Source organism: Camelus ferus, chromosome 7, assembly GCF_009834535.1.
Source record: "Camelus ferus isolate YT-003-E chromosome 7, BCGSAC_Cfer_1.0, whole genome shotgun sequence".
NCBI classification, from domain to species: Eukaryota; Metazoa; Chordata; class Mammalia; order Artiodactyla; family Camelidae; genus Camelus; species Camelus ferus.
This window is the reverse complement of record NC_045702.1, coordinates 16,493,866-16,513,358: the sequence shown is the minus strand read 5'-3', so window position 1 is coordinate 16,513,358 and position 19,493 is coordinate 16,493,866. Positions and strand designations below refer to the sequence as shown.

At 42.8% G+C, this 19,493-nt stretch overlaps 1 protein-coding gene across 1 annotated transcript in view; it reads right to left on the bottom strand.

Annotated features, from left to right (window-relative positions):
* The window catches only part of TBXAS1 (thromboxane A synthase 1), a 112,835-nt gene extending 98,743 nt beyond the window's left edge, over positions 1-14,092 (bottom strand). The window contains exon 1 of the mRNA XM_032484365.1: positions 13,820-14,092. Coding sequence (XP_032340256.1) covers positions 13,820-13,908 — 89 coding nt within the window. The 5' untranslated portion in view covers positions 13,909-14,092. The remainder of the gene's footprint in view (positions 1-13,819) is intronic.
* Positions 14,093-19,493: the final 5,401 nt, after the last annotated feature.

The following is a 19,493-nucleotide window of genomic DNA, read 5'->3' as shown; positions in this document are numbered from 1 at the left end:
TTCTGGATTTCAGAAATGCCTCCCCTCAATCCTGCTTTTCCAGACTGGACTTGGGTCCTTTATGTGGCAGCTGCTCTCTTCCCCTCCCCATCTCCTGAATCAATATTTGCTCCTCTCGGGTTGTTCTGAGAAGGATGCTGTAGTTCAGTCGTCAGTCAGTTCCTGACCTCTGGCACTTATTCAGCTCGAAGTTCTTGGGTACATCCCCAGGCTCAGCCCGGATCCAAGCTAAGCCCCTACACTGAGCTCACCACTCTACTCTAGCCCTCTTGGTGCAAGATCATGACTCCACAACAAAGACCCACCCGTGACTCATTGTCTCAGTGTCTCAGCTGGCAAATTCCCCATCAATGTCTGTTCTTTTCTCAGAAATCACTGTTGTTATTTACAATAAAAATCCAAACTTCCATTAGCTTTAGGTTTTTGTTTTATTTCTTCCTTGTTTTTATTTTTGTTTCGTCTAGTTGCTCATGGCCTCTTTCTGCTTTGTCAGAGCTCAGAACCCAGATGAGTGATCTTCAAGCATGTGGTAGATTGAATCATCGCTCCCAATTCTTCATGTATTAGAATTCTACATCATCACCCTTGGTCCTATGGCTTTAAAGTAACTCCCACTACAGTGGAGTCTTCTCATTAATGTTAGGCTTGGACATGTGACTTGCTGTAACCAAAGGAATATGGGCAGAAGTGATATTAAGACAGTTTAGGCTGAGCCACTTAAGATATATGGCTTATTTCCTCTTGCATTTCTTGCATTTCTATGATCTATCTGGAGTAAAACTTTCCTGAAGTATCCTCTTCAGCCTGCACTCCATTACAAATCCATGTGGAGTAGATCTGAACCCCACCCACAGCCTGGAACAGAACTACTCCAGCAAACCCACAGACCATGAGAAAAAATAAATTAGCAAAAAATAAATGGTTTGCTAATGAGTTTGGGGTGGTTTGTTACACGGCATTAGCATGGCAATAGCTGACCAATACAGGTCAATTCACTGAAGATCTCCAGACCTTCATTTCCTCATCTATAAAATGAGGCCAGTGAATTATATTCAAGGCATTCAGCCTTTTCTCTACACCTACACAACTGAGGGCTCTGCCATACACCCAATAGTAAGAGGCTAAACATACCAGAGTCAAATATTGCAAAGCACTAAAGAAAAGGAAGGATTGGGAACTGTGAATTCTCTTTAGGAACCAGGAATTATTGGTGGCCTTGGAGAGAGTTGTTTCAGTAAACAGTGAAGCAGAGACCCCATTGCAGGGCTGAAGGGTAAATGAGAAGTGAGAAAATGAGGAAGCATGGGGACTTGGCTGGGAAGGGAAGGGTGGGAGGGAGTAGTGGTTGGGGTGGACACAGTCAAAGACAAGGTGGTTGGTTGCTTGGTTGGCTGGCTCACTTGTATGTTTTAAGATGGGTGAGAATTGAACCTGCAAATAAACACTTCCAATGTCATAATGAAGAGATAATGAAGGCAGCGGCTTGGACAAGAGTGTGCAGGAAACCAGAGGTCTGGTCTATAAGAGAGAGTGGAGTAAGAACTTAACAGGACTTATTCACTGATTTGCTATGCATCATTTACACTTCAAGTTCTCAAAGCCTAGGGCGAGGCAAGTGTCAATCCATGAAACAAAGACCAAACGAAAAATGCCCCAAATGTGAGAAATGTGAGAATTCCAAATGGTGTTAAAAAGTAAGTAGAATAAAATAAAATAAAAACTACCATCTACCTACCTAGCGCCTATCCGATTATTGTTGAGCACAAGCCTGACGTTACCAGTGGGGTAACAATAGCTAACACGCATCACAAGCCATGCCCAGCCCTGCTCCATTTAATCCTCCCAACATGCTGTGAGGTAAGCACTATTATTATCCCTATTTTACAGATGGGGGGACTGAGGCACAGAGACCTTACAAACTTGCTTAAGTTCACAGAGTGAGCCAGGATTTGAACCTAGGCAGTCTGGTTCCAAAGTCCAAGCTCTGGACCATTATACAAGTGGGAAAATGCAGCCAAGAATGAAGTGTTTTTAGTATGTTTTTGAAGGTGGCGTTGATGAACTGACGTTGGCTAAAGTGCTGGAGACTAGTTTATCTTCCCAAATGGGTTCAACAGTCACCTTTGCACTAAGATTTTGTTTAGCAATCCTTCCCTCATAAATCATGCAGAAACAAACTTCAACCCACAACCAGTTCAGTCTCGCTTGAATGATAAAGACAAAATCTTTTATTAAGATCCAGAGTTCAAGTCAGTGAAATTTTGTTATGTAATAGGTGGGGGTGGTAGCTGGTTGCAGTGGAATGCAGCCAGGAATGAATGGAAATTCTGTATGATGATATTTATAGCAGCAAAGAACAACTAACATGTATTTGTGTCTGTATATGCCAAGCATGTGCCACACGAAATCCTATATACTGTCTGTCTCTTTTTTTTAAATTGAAGTCTACTCAGTTTACAATGTTGCGTCAATTTCTGGTGTACAGCATAACGTTTCAGTCATACATGCTCATACATTTGTTTTCATATTCTTTTTCATTATAGATTACTACAGGATACTGAATATAGTTCCCTCTACTATACAGAAGAAACTTGCTGTACGTCTATTTTATATGTAACAGTTTGTATCTGCAAATCCCAAACTCCCGATTTATCCCTTCCCATCCCCTTTCCCACTAGTAACCATAAGTTTGTCTTCTGTGTCTGTGTTTCTGTTTTGTAAATAAGTTCACTTGTGTCTTTTTTTAAAGATTCCATATATAAGTGATATCATGTAGTATTTTTCTTTCTTTTCTGGCTTACTTCACTTAGAATGGTAATCTCCATCCACGTTGCTGCAAATGGCATTATGCTATTCTTTTTTATGGCTGGGTATATACTGTCTCTATTAATTCAGCCTTGTTCAACAAATAATCAAGTGCCTATTACCCACTGAGAAATGTACTGAGTGCCCCAGCCACAGTGCTGGGCACATAAGGGGAAATCTGAGTGAGACCCAGTCCTGCTCAGCTTCTGATGGAGGAGCTGGGGAAGTGGGAAGAGAGAGAAGGTACCAGGTGTGGTGGGGACGGGAGAACAGGGGATGCAGAAGCTCTCACCTGAATGAAAGGGCCAAGAGCATCCCCGTAGAGAGAAGGAAATTGATGGCAAACAGTGTGGTGTGTGGAAGGAACTGAGAACACCCAAGAGCAGAGTGCGAGGTGAGGGGGTGAACATGCAGAAGTGAATGGGACCAGGTCAGAGACGGCCTGCTGTGCCAGCCCAGGAGACTTCACTCTCTAGGTGGGGAGAGCGGCAGAAGCATTTTATGCAGCAATGGTGAGATTCTGGTATATTATTCTGGCTTCAGAGTTGAAGAACAAATTTGAGGTGCACAAGACAGGAGGCAAGGAAACCAGTGGGTGTCTATTTCCAGCCAAGGGATGCTCTTGAAGTCCTGAACTACAGTACAAGAAGGACAGATAGAAAGAATGATTCAAGGAGCATTCAGAAAATGAAACTTGGTTGACTGTCGGGGGTGAGGGAGAGCTGGCCTGGGGGACTAGGCGGAAAGATGCCATTTGCTGAAAGACAGGGACTGTCAGCCATCTCTTATCAGTGAAAACACTAGCAAGAATGGAGTGACTTGCCCAAGGTCATCCAGTGGAAAAAGTGTATCAGCCCTCAACTATAAAGGCTCTTCTGATGTCCACGATGCCACATTTCTCCTGAGAACTTCCTAGTTGCCTCCCTTTCTCACCCCTTGTATCATGAGATGATGCTACCAGTTTTGGTCGCTCTCTGTGGACAGGTAGAGTTCAAACCATTAAATGTGTAACTGACTATACTTTCCAGTGCTTACAGCTTTGGGTTCCCAGATGCCTATCGATTTGCAAAGATAGAAAGGGGTACATGAGATATTTTCAAAGAGCCTAAATGTAAATTGTGCCTTTATTGACAATAAGATAGTGCAGGTTAACTAAAATGTCAAGTTTCTTTGCTTCGGAGTAGAATTATAACTTGGTACCCTAGTGCTGGTTCTCTCATTGATCACTATTCTCATTGGCAGAGCTTCCATCAGCTTGTCTTTGAATAATTAAAATGGGAAAATCAATCCATCAATCCTTAAATATACATTGTTGTTTGGACAATAGAACATGGGACCTATGGGGAAATAATATAAACAATAGTTGTTGGTAAAGAGTTTAGATAGCATTGCTTTAAACTCTGGGGATTAGCATGTAATGAAACAGTGAGGGAGGAAGTCTTTGTCCTTTGATGACACCTCTCTGCTGGGGCTGGACGCCTCCCATCCCCCACCCCGTGGTCAGAAGACCCGCACACACACTGGGTGCTCTGTGCTCCGCACACACCACATCTTCTAAATGGCTGTGTCCTGCATTCTCTCCCGCCCTCTGGTTTTGCATCCAAGCCTTGCTTTTCGATTCCAAATGTAACAATTACATTGTCTATGAATTCATGGGACTGTGAGCCACAGCACATCAGTAAGGTAGAACCAGTCAGAAAGCCTTCAGCATTCGATGAGGCAGTAGAAGAATGATTTACTCTTTCAAAGGAGCCACGTGCAAGGCATTCTGCCAGGTGTTGAGAACCCGGTGTCACTAGTGTGCAAGTCAGAGGGAGACTGCTCCTTCCCCCCACCCAATGCTTGCACACACAGGTAGCAGCGGTTGTCTGGAAGCACCGCCCTCTCGGTTACCTGGGGCAGGCCTGTGACCATTCACCTGTCCTGAGCAGCTGCAATGCACGAGGCGCTCACTGGCTTAAGACTCAGCCCCCTTCCTCGGAGCCGTATCATCAGGCTAGGAAGATAGGATGCAGGCAGAAACCATAAAAGAACGTAGGGACTGCCAAGACAGCGGGAGAGACAGCAAGCCCTGCGGGCAGTCCAGGGAGGCCAGGCTCACTGAGGGCTGGCCGGGTTGAGGAGACCTTAGGAAGAGCAACGTTTGGACAAGGTTTTGAGGGATGGGTAGGGTTCAGTTGGAACAGAGAGGGTAGGGAGGGCGTTCAGGCAGCAGGGACTGTGATGTGCGAAGTGTCAGGAAAGGGGGCGTTTATGCCAGGTAGGAAGAGAACTCAGGGAAGGATGTGGGGGCACCTTTTAGCTGAGAAGGCGGGGACAGCTGCTGGTTTTGGTGCATGGCGCTGGCTCTCCCCAGAGTCTGGGCGGTGCTTGGGAAACAGGGTTTGGGGTGAAGCTACAACTGGCAGAGGCTGGCCTTCTTTCTTGCCATCTCTGACACCACTTCCCAGGAAACCTTTGAGCAAGAAAAGGGCCGTCCTCTCTCTGGGACCATGTTCAGGAATTGCTGTCTGCTGAGGTGAAACCCTAAGAAGCACACCTTTGCAAGGTCACCTGGAGGTTTAGGATGGCCCTGCAGGGTGGCCCAGTACCAGGGGGCCAAGGACACCTGAGAGAGCCGGACCTCTGGGGGGGTCTCCCCATTCAGCTGATGCTCCCCCACCCCCAGCCCCCAGGATGTTGTGCAGCATCACGAATTTCTGGTAAAACAAGAAAAAGGTGGCTCTTAATCATTGAAGCGCCAATCCACTGCAGAGTGAGCCCCTGCCCCCGTCCTTCTCTCCCCAAAGTCTCACCCTCTTGCCCAGATGTACATTATTTTTGGAAGCAGAAACAATCCTTGCCACACTACCCAGGTTCCCGAAGGTGAAGCACCTACCCTTAATGGCAAATGGCAGCCTATTTAATATGGTGTTCAGGAGTGGAAGGGAGGGTGCATTCAGTAGCTTTATTTCTGGGAGAGCCCCTGTCCTCCCAGGGAAGGCGGCACCAAGCATTTACTCAAACAGCTCAGTAAGGCACCGACATAAAGCTGACGGTTTGCTTTGTTTATGGAATGAATGAGATTCTTCTTTCATCTCTGCCCAAAGAGTAGACGCCACCAATTCCAGAAGCCTGAATTCCTTACAAGATAAGAGACAGTTGGGCCATAAGCATTAAGATTATTGCTGTTGCTCCCTTTAAAACTAGACTAAACTAAGAGCAGCTCATCTCCCCAATGAGTCTGACCCAATGGAATCCCCAGGCTTCTAGAACCGGCTCATAAACTTCTCAATAAAGAACAACAAGCCTTATTGTTTTATAATCACATTTGGTTTTGGATTAAAAATAATATTATCCAGTCTAATCACCCATTTGCCAAAATTTGGGCTGTCTTTAAAAAAATCAATCCATTCTCAACAAAGATGATTTGTTGCCTTGAGGGCAGTCGGAAGACTGCATCCACACACCAAGGACCATTCCCAGAGCAAAGTGCTAAGAATGTGTTTTCTGATAAGGCATATCTGCAGTAAAGACTTAGCCTATCAGGGAAATGCCTTTGAAGGTCATAAAATTCATTTGGCTATATAAGTTCTGGTGTGTATGCTAAAATAATCAGTCACGTTACTTTATAGTCACACCTCGTACTCTCATTCTGGAAAATCAATACAGCGAGAAGAAGGCTAGGGATATTGTGTATAACTATTTAAAAGAGAGGAAACAAAAAATAATATTCTCTGAAAATGGTCCTCAAGGAAACACAGACCTAGTTTTCATAAGCGGGCTCAATTTTATCTCCAAGCTCATCACTGAATTATTAAACCAAAGTATCCATTTCATCCTACACAAAAGTACAAAAAATAAAAAAGGGAAACAGTGTGCATCCTTCTCTAGATGCTCTGGGGCACTGGAAATTATCCACAGCCTTTCAAATGTGTTTCTAAAATGTGTCCATTATTCATTCACACTCTTAATGGCTTGTTCCACCAAATGTTACAAACACTGATGTTGCCTTCACCTGTGATGCTTCCCCATCGGAAATTTCTACCCTCTGCTAATTCTTCCCTGCATTTCAAGACCCAGCCCAAGAACTTCCTGCTTTCCAAAGCCACCTCTGACTGGCTGGTGACCCAGAAAGGCTGAGGGACTGGGGCTGGGAGGTGAGAAGCAAGGATCATGCACGAAGCTACAGTGAGGCCCCCAAAAGCTGCTTCCTGAGAGTGTATCCTGGCTCCTGGGACACTCAGCACCACAGGAACTGCCGCTGAGGAAGAGTAGGGTGTCTAGGTAAGAGAAGGCACAGTCACCAGCAGATCCTTTGTGTTTCACGTGACTTGTTTCCTACCAGCAGCAGCTGGGGTCAGCACCTCCCCGAGCAAGATCGTCAACAGATGAAGCAGTCATGGAGTTTAGATCTAGAAGGCACTCGGTGGCCTTTCAATTCGTTCATTGTTACTTCCTTTGCTGTGCACAGGATTTTAGTTTGCTGTACTCCTACTTATCGATTTTTGCTTTTGTTGCTTTTTTTTTTTTTTTTTTTTTTTTTTTTGGTGTCACATCCAAAAAATCATTGCCAAGACTGATGTCAAAGTACTTTTTCCTATGTTTTCTTCTAGGAGTTTTATTGTTTCAGGTCTTATATTTAAGTTGTTAATCCAATTTGAGTTTGTTTTTGTTTTTAGTATTAGGGTCCAGTTTCATTCTTTGGCATATGATTATCCAGTTTTCCCAACATCACCTAGTAAAGAGACTATCCCTTCCCCTTGTGTATTTTTGGCTCCATTGTCAAAAATTGATTGACCATATATGCCTGGGTTTTTTTCTGAAATCTTTATCCTGTTCCATTAGTCTGTGTGTCTGTTTTTATTCCAGAACCATCCTGTTTTGACTACTAGAGCTTTGTAATGTAGTTTGAAATCAAGAAGTGTGATGCCTCCAAATTTGTTCTTTCTCAAGATTGCTTTGACTATTAAGAGTCTTTTGTGAATCCATACAAATTTTAGGATTTTTTTTCCCTACTTCTGTGGAAAATGCCATTGGAATTTTGATAGGGACTGCATCAAATCTGGAGGTCACTTTGGGTAGTATGGACATTTTAACAATATTAATTCTTCCTGTGAAAACACAGGATATCTTTCCATATATTTTGTGTCTTCTCCCATTTCTTTCATCAATGTCTTATAAATTTCAGTGTAGAGATTTTTTACCTCCTTGGTTAAATTTAGCCCTAAGTGTTTTACTCTTGTTGATGCTATTGTGAATGGGATTGATTTCTTTATTTCTTTTTCAGATAGTTTGTTGTTAGCATGTAGAAATGCTACTGAGCTGTGTGTGTTGATTTTATATTGTGCAATTTTAATGAATTCACTAATTAGTTCAGTTTTTTGTGGAGGGTTTAGGATTTTGCTCACGTGATCTGCAGAGAGTTTCACTTCTTCCTTTCCAATTTGGATAAACATTATTTCCTTTTCTTGCCTCATTTCTCTGGCTAGAACTGCCAGCATTTTATTGAATAAAAGTGGCAAGAGTGGGCATCCTTGTCTTGTTCATGATCTTAGAGCAAAACCTATCAGCTTTTCACTTTTGAATATGAGATTAGCTGTGAGTTTTTCATCTACCATGGCCTTTATTATGTTGAGGTACATTCCTTTCATACTCGATTTGTTGAGAGTTTCTATCATGAAAGAAAGTTGAATTTTGTCGAATGCTTTTTCTGCATCTATTGAGATAATCACAGGATTTTCATTCCTCATTCTGTTAATGTGGTGTATCACGTTTATTGATTAACATACGTTGAACCATCTTGCATCCCAGGGTGCAATGGTTTCTTTTAAATATGGTCTGGGATTAGATATAGGTCTAGAATTAGAATCCAGTTTTCCCACATGTAAAGCAAACTCTCTGAGAAAGAAAATTCCCGGTACAGGGATGGACTTTCTCACTGTAGTCTTAAATCTTAATAATCACCAATTGCAATTTAATTTAACCTGATCTTTGAATGAGACTTGATCAGAACACTAACTCATCCTGATTCCTATTTTTTTAATTTTGTTTATTGAAATACAGTCAGTTTACAATATTGTGTTAGTTTCTGATATATAGCATAGTGTTTCAGAAATATATAATATATATATATTCCTTTTTATATTCTTTTTCATTATAGGCTATTACAAAATATTGAATATAGTTCCCTGTGCTATACAGTAGGACCTTGTTTATCTATTTCATATATAGTAGTTTGTATCTGCAAATCCTGAACTCTCACTTTATGCTTCCATTTCCCTTTTGCCCCCCTGGAAACCATAAGTTTGTTTTCTATGTCTGTGAGTCTGTTTCTGTTTTGTAAATAAGTTCAATTCTGTCATTTTTTTAGATTCCATATATAAGTGATATCATACAGTATTTTTGTTTCTCTTTCTGGCTTACTTCACTTAGTATGACAATCTCCAGGTCCATCCACGTTGCTACAAATGGCATTATTTCAGTCTTTTTGTGGCTACATAATATTCCACTGTATATATGCCACAACTTCTTTAACCAGTCATCTGTTGGTGGACATTTAGGTTGCTTCCATGTCTTGGTTATTGTAAATAGTGCTGCTATGAACATGGGGTGCATGTATCTTTTCGAATTAGACTTTCCTCTGGACATATGCCCAGGAGTGGGACTGCTGGACTGATTCCTACTTTAATGTCCATTTGATTCATACCTCTGGGTCTAGGGCTCCTGAGACTTAAATGCAGCTTGGCATTAAAAGCCCTTCTACCTTCCCAGGACAGCCCTTCTCGGTTTCCACCATATTTATATGTTTAACTGCTTTGACTGATTAGCTACTTACTGCAACAAACACAGGTTTGCCTTTCTCACTGCTTAATCAGCCAAGAAGCTCCCCCATTGGTCCAAATCCCCCTAGTAGGTTCTACTGTGCTGTGGGAATAGTGAGACCCCAGTCCCCAAACCTCCAAACCCAAAGTATAAAACTGCTTTCCTCTTCACCACTGAAGAGAACCAATTCTCTACTCTTCTTAGTAAAATTTCTCTTCTTTTGCTTAGTAATTCATATTCATTAAATATGGAAATATGGAAGATGCAGAAAGACTAAAGGAAGAAAAAGAAATCACCCATAATCCTACCATTGAAAGAAAACCACTACTAATATTTGGGCTATGTCTTTACACTTTTTCTTTTTCTTTTTCCTTTCTTTTCTTTCTTTTTTCTGCTGGGTAGATGGATTTTTTAAAAATTGAGATACAATTCATGTGTCAGTAAAATTCATCCTTTTAAAGTGTGTGATTCGGTGGTTTTAGTACATTCAGTGTTGTGCAACCATTAACATTATCTAATTTCAGAATATTTTCATCATCCGTAAAAGAAAGACCATACCTTTCAGCAGTCATTCCCTTCGCCCCTCCTCCAGCCCCTGGTGACCACGAATCATCTTTCTGTCTATATGAATTGGGCAGATGGATTTGTACATAATTAAATAGGGAGTCCTTACACTCTTAAAGAATAAAGAAATCCTCATCTTACCAAGAGCTGCCAGTTCACAGGTGTGCTTGAAAGTTTAAATACACTAGTGCTTAAGGTTGCCTCTAGCAATATTCAACTTGTACAACTTACTTCATCAAAGCTTTTCCAGAAGTAAGAATTTCAAACAACTTTATACAGAAAAATGAGTTTTAAAAATGTTTTATCACGTGTTTTGAGCACTTTCACACATGTTCCATGTCCTAGGTAACATACCCAGCTGTATACCCAGCTACAGCCCCAACCCCGGTGGAGCAGACCTGGTCTCCTGTTTCATGCTGCTCAGCCCCATAGCTGTCAGTATCAATGACTGTCATTGAAAAATTGTATCAAGTGTGGTTTTGGGAAAACTATCAGAATATACGATGCCTTTTTTTTTTTTTACAACAGTCTCTTTTTAAATGAAATTGACTCTTTTGTCTTCTTCTTTCCCAATTCATACATACACTTTATAATTAAGAAGTGTTTATTGGGTATACACCACGGTCTTGCTCTACAAAGTGAGTGGAGATCCAAAAACAGTACACCGGCAACAGCTAGAAAAGTGGACACCACATTGGTCCAAACTGAAAACACAGTAGGCTTTCCGGAAAAGGGTTATTCACGTGGGCGAAAGAATTAAGATTCGTGCTGAGATGTGAAGCCTAAGAGAAGAACCAGCAAGAAAGATGCCAGCAGAGATTAGAGCCAGCATTTATTAGGAACCAACTGCATGCATGCACTGTGAGCGAGAGAGGGGCGGAAATGAGAGATGTGATGCAAACAGCAGTGAGCAGGGGCTCGTAAGTGCCTTGGGCAAACCGGAAAAGCTGCCTTGAGGAGGTGCCCCGAGCTCCTGGAGGGCACTGAAGGAAAGAGAGGAGGAAGGGAATTCCAAGCACGGAGATTATCAAGGGCAAATGCACAGATGTGTGCAGCACCGTGACCGTTCATGGAACTGCCAGCCCCACAGGGTGGGGGTGGGATGGAGTTGCTGAAGCCGAGTCCTGGGTGCTGGGCTGATGCCTGTGTACTTCTTCACTTTACCCTCATTAAACCAGATGCTAGGAGAACATCTGTGCCTTGGGCAGAAGTTTCCCAAATTGCAGTGAGATATGGAACGTCCCCCCTGCCTTGAAAGAACTCACAGGCTGGTTGAGTAGACAAGAGGCAGTCCTCCTCGTGTTACCTTCCCAGCGTCTAGGCTCTCACTGCAATCTTACCTGGTCCAATGGCAGCTGTAACTCTTACAGGAAGGACTAAGGAGTTTAAATATTTGGGACACACCACCCTTCTGAAGTTCTCCTTAGGGACACGGTAGCTGTGAGGGTGTCTCCACCTCCAGCTCTCCCTGAGCACCCCTCTCTCACTATGTCAAGAAAATGAAGCAGGAGGGAGACCCTGACTGATTCAAGCTGATACCTATTGCTCACAGGCTACCTGGAGTCCTGCCTGGAAGAGGAGGACTGAGAGCCCAAGGATGGTGACCTTGAGCTGATCAAGGGATAGACCCAGGAGCACCACAGCCGCTGCCAGTCCCTCCTGCTGCCCCCTTCTCTTCAGCAATATCCTCTCCATACATCGAGCTCACTCCCGAACCTCCATGTCTCCCCCACCTTGGGCATCTGATCCAGACCTCCTGTTGTCTGACCTTGTACCAGAGCCTCACTCCACACCTGGCACACATTAACAGATCAATAAATATTTTTGCTGGAACAAATAGAAGGCAGCTCTCGCTTCCTATTCACCACCTCTGCTTCATGCCTCTCTCTAATCTCTGTGTCTTTGACCCAGGTTATTAGCATGGCCCCAGAACAGATTACAAATGCACAACTGCCTTGCTGAACGGTACGGCGCTATTGTCCGTGACTCTCTGATCTACACTGATTATAAACACCCAGCTTATCAGTCAGGACACCTGCCCCTTTCCATGACCAGAGCAACATTAATGTATGCAATTCACTCATTCATTCGTCAAATGTTTATCGAGGCCGTCCTAGTACACTAGGCACTGAGCTGGAAGTTAAGAATATGGAAATTAAAAAGACCCAGTAAGAAAGAAACAAAAGTGTAATAAAGTCTACAATAGAAACATTAATGCTATGGGACCACCTGGAGGCCTCAGGTGGGACCAGCTTTGAGTATCACAGTCAGAGCATAATCATTGATGAGAAATTAATAAGCATATTAATGAGAAATTTAAAATACACCTGAAGCACTAAAGACTTATTCTCCTCTGCGTTTAGGTTATGTAAATGGTGGTTAGTGACAGTGGCTGCCAACTACTAAGCACCCACTACGTGTCCAGCACCATGCTGAACACCATGCTGAGCACACCACTGAGCAGAAACACACTGAGATGGATGGAGTGGGGTGGGGGAGGGGCTCGCATTTGCTCCTGGGTTTGCGTGTGGCCGGTTTCAAGGCAAGATAAGCTCTACTGAGATAGAAAAGTTCAAAAGATAATTAAACCAGTTAGAAAGCAAGACAGCACTGGGACTGATGCTGGGTTTCAGAGCCAATTTCCAAGAAGTAATTTCATCATCGTAGAACATCAAACGTGAATTCCATTTTCAGCTATGCAAATTCCAAAAGAATAATACCTCACATTTGCATAATGCTTGATGCTTTTCAAAGTGCTTTCCCAGTTATTAATCTAGAGGAGGCTTTATTACCACCGGAAACACAAGTGGAAATTCTGTTCAAACTCAAGTTCTCCATTATTTTTCCCACTTTCCCCTCAAAAATCAGAGCCACCTAAATTCAGGTGCTTTGGATGGCGTGGATAACTATAATAAGTTTAACCGACAGGGTGAATATGCATAAACGTACCATATTGTGAGGCCTTCCATCTACAGACACGGGGCTTCGATTGATCCAGACTTTGGAACCTTCTGTTGAATTAACAAAATCACAGGGAGCTACTCTCAGTTTAAATTTGAGATCCTTCCAAGATCTCAGACTTTGTGGCACTGCACATATGACATTCATCAGAATCCATTCCCTTCTATCAAATATGAGAAAACTAGGAAATTAGTTCCACCACTTCGTCCTTAAACCTGCAGAAATCCTTGCCAATGACTTTCTGCAAAGTCACCCACATTGCCAGACAACTCCTATGCCTTTTTGTTTGTTTGTTTTTAATATAATCAGAACCAAGAGGCCGAATCGATTGTAAATCCAGACTGGAGAGAGGATCTTAGAAAAATGAGGTGAGAAGATATGACGGGGAGCAAGGAAATACATCTCCCCAAACCTTTCCAATTTGTTTCTTTTTCCATCTCCTTCAAACTTAATTATGTGTAGCGTTCTCAGCCACTGAATCACCAGCCTTTCCTGACACCTCAATCTCATGCATTTGAGCAAAAGATTAACCTGGCTGTTTGCTTTTAATTCTGAAGCTGTGTTAATACTCAACTCCCTCTAGATTAGACGGGAAGGAAAACACACTCCCACATACCCCACCCTGGCTCCGGCAAGCCTATTTCTGACAATGTCACAGACATTGGAACAATCGGGCTTCACTTACCACTTCAGGAGGGCCAAGAGGACCACTAACAGGGCCACCATCACCATGGAGCCGTTCGCTTCCAGTCTGAGGAACCCCCAGACTTCCATTGCTTCTCAGAGACCCTACAGGGGTGGTCCTCCGGAGGAAAGAGAGAGGCTGATCCCCCTGCCGTTACAGGAAGCACGGTCCACAGCTAGAAGAAACAGGCAACCAAGAAAACATCCCATCAAGTGGGTCCCCGAAATGTGCTCTTTCTCAGAAGTGTCTCCTTATAAAGAGGAAGGAAGAGGAGGGAAAAACACAGGGTTTCGGTGTAAGGCAATGAATCAGCAACTTTATTTTCCTGATGACTGTACTCCCGATAAACATTTGTGTGAACTTCCCTGGGAAGCAGTAGCAGAACTGGCCCCATGTTGAGAAAGAAAATGGTTGCAACCATAGATTTCTAGTGTGGGAAAGTTGTCCTAAAAGGAAGACTCCTCTTAAAAAAATTAATTTATAATCAAATGATGATACAGGTCAGGAGACTGTCCCAGCAAACTCTGAGGCCTGACATCAGCCTGATGAAAATGCTGGCTGCATGGCGGGCATCCATCCCACTAAGTTCATTGGTTCCTGGGGTTTAACGACCCCTGTGAGGGGTCCTTAGTGACTGCCTGTCGGAACAGACCGCAGGTCTCACCTCGGATCAGCCCTCTCATGACGAGCCGGAGGATTTTCTACATGTCTAACAGTACATCCGTAGGCTCATGTGTGGGTCCTTTGTTCTGGCTCTGAGCTTATCTGAGTAAAGTAGACTGCATTATTTTTTGCTTATGAGTCAACATGTTCCACCTTTAGAAACGGGAAAGGTGTATCATACAGGGACTCTCACTCACTATGACATTCGTCTGTTCATTCAGCACCTATGGGGGCCAGGCTCTGTGCTGAGTTTACAAACAGCAGTTGAAACACAGAAGAAGTACCAGACTCTGGAGAGAGACAGACAATAAACAGGTAGACAAATACACAAGTAATTGCAAGTTGAGACCAGTGCTGTGAAGGTGATGACCACGGGGCTGGGCTGGGAGTAACTGGTTAGAGAGTGGCAGGGCACACCTGTCAGAGGAGGAAAGTTTGAGCTGAGAGGTCAGGTGAGGAGGAGACGAGAGAGCCGTGGGTGAAGACTTCAGGCCAAAAAGGGTGACAGGATAAAAGGCTCCAGGGTGGGGAAGAACTTCCCATGATGTGGGAACTGGAAAGAGGCCAGAGCGGCTGGGGACCAGCTGGAGGAGTGGCTGGGAGGAGGTGGTGACATACACAGAAGCCAGACAGCACAGAGGCACGGTGAGAAGCTTGGGCCTCATTTTATGTGCCACTTAGCGTTGACTACTTCCGTATTCTGTTTGCTTGTTCTGGCTGCTCGTGAACGGGAGGGAAAGCAGGGAGGTCACTTAGAAGACTAGTGTGTTCATCCTAGGAGGAGGCTTCTCAGACTACAGTAGCAATGGGAGGCAGAAAGAAGTGCATGATTTGAAATCTATTCTAGGGTAGGCTCGGCAGAATTTCTTGGTGGCTTGGATGTGAAAGGGAGGGGAAGGAGGAGGGACATATGACTCCCAGGTTCCTGTCTTGAGGGAGTGCTGTTCATTGAGATGAAAAGGCTAGGGGAAGATAGGGTATTGTCGGGAAAATCAAAAGTTGGGTTTTAATCCTGTTAATTTGGAGATGCCTGGGAGACATCTGAGTGGAGCCGTCGAGTCAGAGTGCAATCTCGGCTGAAACTATAAATAATAATGATGATAATGGCAGTACCATTTATGGAGCCCTTACTGTGTGCTAGTTATCACTCTACGAACATCCGCACACGTTAGCTCATTCAATCCTCATAAACCAGTCTTTGAGTTAAAGCTAATTATTAACCCCATTTTATAGAAGTAGAATCTGAGGCTTGGGATGTATGACTTCAAAGCCCATATTCTTAATCAAAAGGTTATATTCAAACATGAAAGGCACCAATACGCAAATGGTAGTTAAATCCAAAGGCAGAGATGAGCTATAGCCCCAAAGAAGAGTAAACCACCCAAGCACCAAGTACCTTCTAAGCACCTTCCCCTTTCTCTAGCCATTTGCCCTGCCACCCTGTTTGGCTTTCCTACTTAGGTGTCCCTCAGCAGCTGCATCCCATCTGGACCTGGTGCCCTGTGCCCCAGCCCAGCCCTTCAGGATTTCCTAGCCTCTCTCATAGTCCATGTCTCCTTTGTCCCAACTGATCAGTACCATACTGACATGTTAACAGATCCATGTCTCCTTCTCATAAACCAGAGCTATGCTTTGACAAGTTTCCTCTTAAATAAACAGTGCTTTCAGTCACAGGAGCAACTGTGGGGGGTGTGAGAGGGTAGCAAGCTGGTGTGGAGGGAGCAAGTTCACCATGGCCAGGGATTCAGAGAGTTGGAAGAACCTCAGATGTTACTTAGACCAATGTATGTATCAGGAAGATGCTCAAGGAAAAAAAATAAGATTCTAAGATGAGATGAATGTGAGAAATGCTAGTATGAGTATCAGTACTTAAGTATATTTACTCAAGACCCCTCAGAGACTTGAACCTACTGATGTTCGTGATGAATCTCCAAGAGGAGGGTGCAGAGAGCAGCATTTTCTAAGTGCATTTGACCCTAGACCCTTCTTTTTTTTTTTTCTATCTTATTTATTTCTGTTCTCTTTTTTTTATTGAAATATAGTCAGTTTACAATGTAGAGTTAGTTTCTGGTATATAGCACAGTGATTCAGGTATATATATATATATATATATATATATATATATATATATATATATATATTCATTTTCACATTCTTTTCATTACAGGCTATTGCAAGGTGTTGAATATACCCTGTGCTATATAGTAGGACTTTGCTGTTTATCTATTTTATATATAGTAGTTAGTATCTGCAAGTCCCAAACTCCCAATTTATCCCTCTACCCCACCCCCTTCCCCTCTGGTAACCACAAGTTTGTTTTCTATGTCTGTGAATCTGTTTCTGTTTTGTAAGTAAATTAATTTGTCTTATTTTTTTAGATTCCACATATAAGTGATATCATATGGTATTTTTCTTTCTCTTTCTGGATTACTTGACTTAGTATGACAATCTCCAGGTCCACCCATGTTGCTGTGAATAGCATTATTTTACCCTTTTTGTGGCTGAGTAGTATTCCATTAAATATACACCACAACTTCTTTATCCAGTCATCTGTTGATGGACATTTATACTGCGTCCATGTCTTGGCTATTGTAAATAGTGCTGCTGTGAACATTGGGGTACATGTATCTTTCCAAATTAGTGTTTCATTTGGATATATGCCCAGGAGTGGGATTGCTGGATCATAGGGTAAGTCTATTTTTAACTTTTTAAGGAATCTCCATACTGTTTTCCATAATGACTACCAATTTACATTTCTACCAACAGTGTAGGAGGGTTCCCTTTTCTCCCCACCCTCTCCAGCATTTATTGTTTGTGGACTTTTGAATGATGGCCATTCTGACTGATGTGTGGTGACATTCTACTGTAGTTTTGACTGCATTTCTCTGATAGTTAGCGATATTGAGCATTTTTCATGTGCCTATTGGCCATTTGCATGTCTTCATTGGAGAAATGTTTGTTTAGGTCTTTTGCCCATTTTTTTGATTGGGTTACCTTTATTTGTTGTTGTTATTGAGTTATATGAGCTGTTTGTATACTCTGGAAGTTAAGCCCTTTTCAGTCACATCATTTGCAAATATTTTCTCCCATTCCGTAGGTTGTCTTTTCGTTTTGTTTATAGTTTCCCTTGCTGTGCAAAAGTGTATATGTTTAATTAGGCCCAATTTGTTTATTTTTGCTTTTATTTCTATTGCCCAGGCAGACTGCCCTTGGAGAACATCGCTAAGATTTATGCTGGAGAATGTTTTGCCTATGTTTTCTTCTAAGAGGTTTATAGTGTCTTGTCTTATGTTTAAGTCTTTAAGCCATTTTGAGTTTATTTTTGTGAATGGTCTGAGGAAGTGTTCTAACTTCATTGGTTTACATGTACCTGTCTGGCTTTCCCAGCACCATTTGCTGAAGAGGCTGTCTTTTCTCCATTGTAATGGCAAGATGAATTGACCATAGTCATGTGATTTTATTTCTGGGCTCTCTATTCTGATCCATTGATCCACATGCCTGTCTTTGTGCCAATACCATGCTGTTTTGATTACTGAAGCTCTGTAGTATTGTCTGAAATCTGGGAGGGTTATTCCTCCAGCTTCATCCTTTTTCTTCAGCATTGCTTTGGTGATTCAGGGTCTTTTGTTATTCCATATAAATTTTAGGATTATTTGTTCTAGTTCTGTGAAGAATAGTCCTGGGTAATTTCATAGGGATTGCATTAAATCTGTAGATTGCTTTGCATAATATGGCCATTTTAACAATATTAATTCTTCCAATCCAAGAGCATGGGAACCACAGAATCCTTCTTAAGGGACATTTATTAATACATCCTGGATGTAGTGTTCTTAGGAACGCGTTTGAAGAAATGTTGACCAAGCCCAGCTCTTATTGACAGAGGAATAAACAGAAACCCAGAAAGGGAAAGCGACTGGTACAAAGTCCCTTAGCTGCCTGGTAAAAGAACCCAGGTCCCTTATCTCTCTTTTCAGGCTTTGCATCTAGAATATTGTCCTCCTGTCCCACCGTGGACATATGGGCCTGCCACAGGCCCTGCCCGGTTCACGGAGACGGCTTTGAATGTTGGTGACCAGCTCAGAGATGTCCTGAGGGGTTGCCACCTCCCCTGGTGACATCAAGTTCACTCATTTATTCCTCTGACTAATCTTTCTGGGGCCCTTCCTATGTGACTTGTGATTTGTGGAAGCTGTAAATGCCATGGAGAGATTCTAACCCCACCCCCTTTCTACACTCGCCTCACAGCAGAGATAATACTCAGTGAACTGTAGACAGTAAATTAACCAGGTTGGAGCAGAAGGGTCAAATATGAGAGATATTAAGGCTTTTCATCGGGAGAGTAACGTGATTAAGGATGTATTACAATTTCTATGTCTCGGACGCAGTGCAGGGACCTGCTGGCGGGGATTTTTCCAGGATGAGGAGCAGACTGTTGCCATGATATTTACCATAATTAAGTATTAGGCCTTTAAGTATTCTCTAGTTATTTTCTTTTTAATAGATATCTAATAAAAACAACCAACTCTACAGAACTGTATAGAAAATATCCCATAATCCCAGCTCCCAGAGACATACTCTGTTAACCAATTAGCGTAAATCCTCCCCTATCTTTTTCTGCACACATGCAAACACAGGTATAGTTTTAGTTTTTATGAAAACAAGATCATGGTATCCATGCCATTCTGCAGCTGGCCTTTTTCATTCACTGGATCATGAATGTCTCTCCACATTCAGACCCAGAGATACACATCATCTGCTTCTTGGGATCCCCTTGGATGGATGTGTCATTGATTCCGCCCATCCTCCTTTGAATGGCATTCAAGCTGTTTTCAAGTTTTCCCAGCTACAAACGAGGCTGCAGTGAACATCCTTACACGTATCAGTACAGCCTCTCATGAGGAGATCCCAGGCAGCATTCTGAGAAGCAGAATTTCAGAAATGCTAGTAGGTGCTGCCTGCTGTAAAGGCCATCAGTTTCCCTCCCCTGAGCTGTGTATGGAGGTGCCTGTTC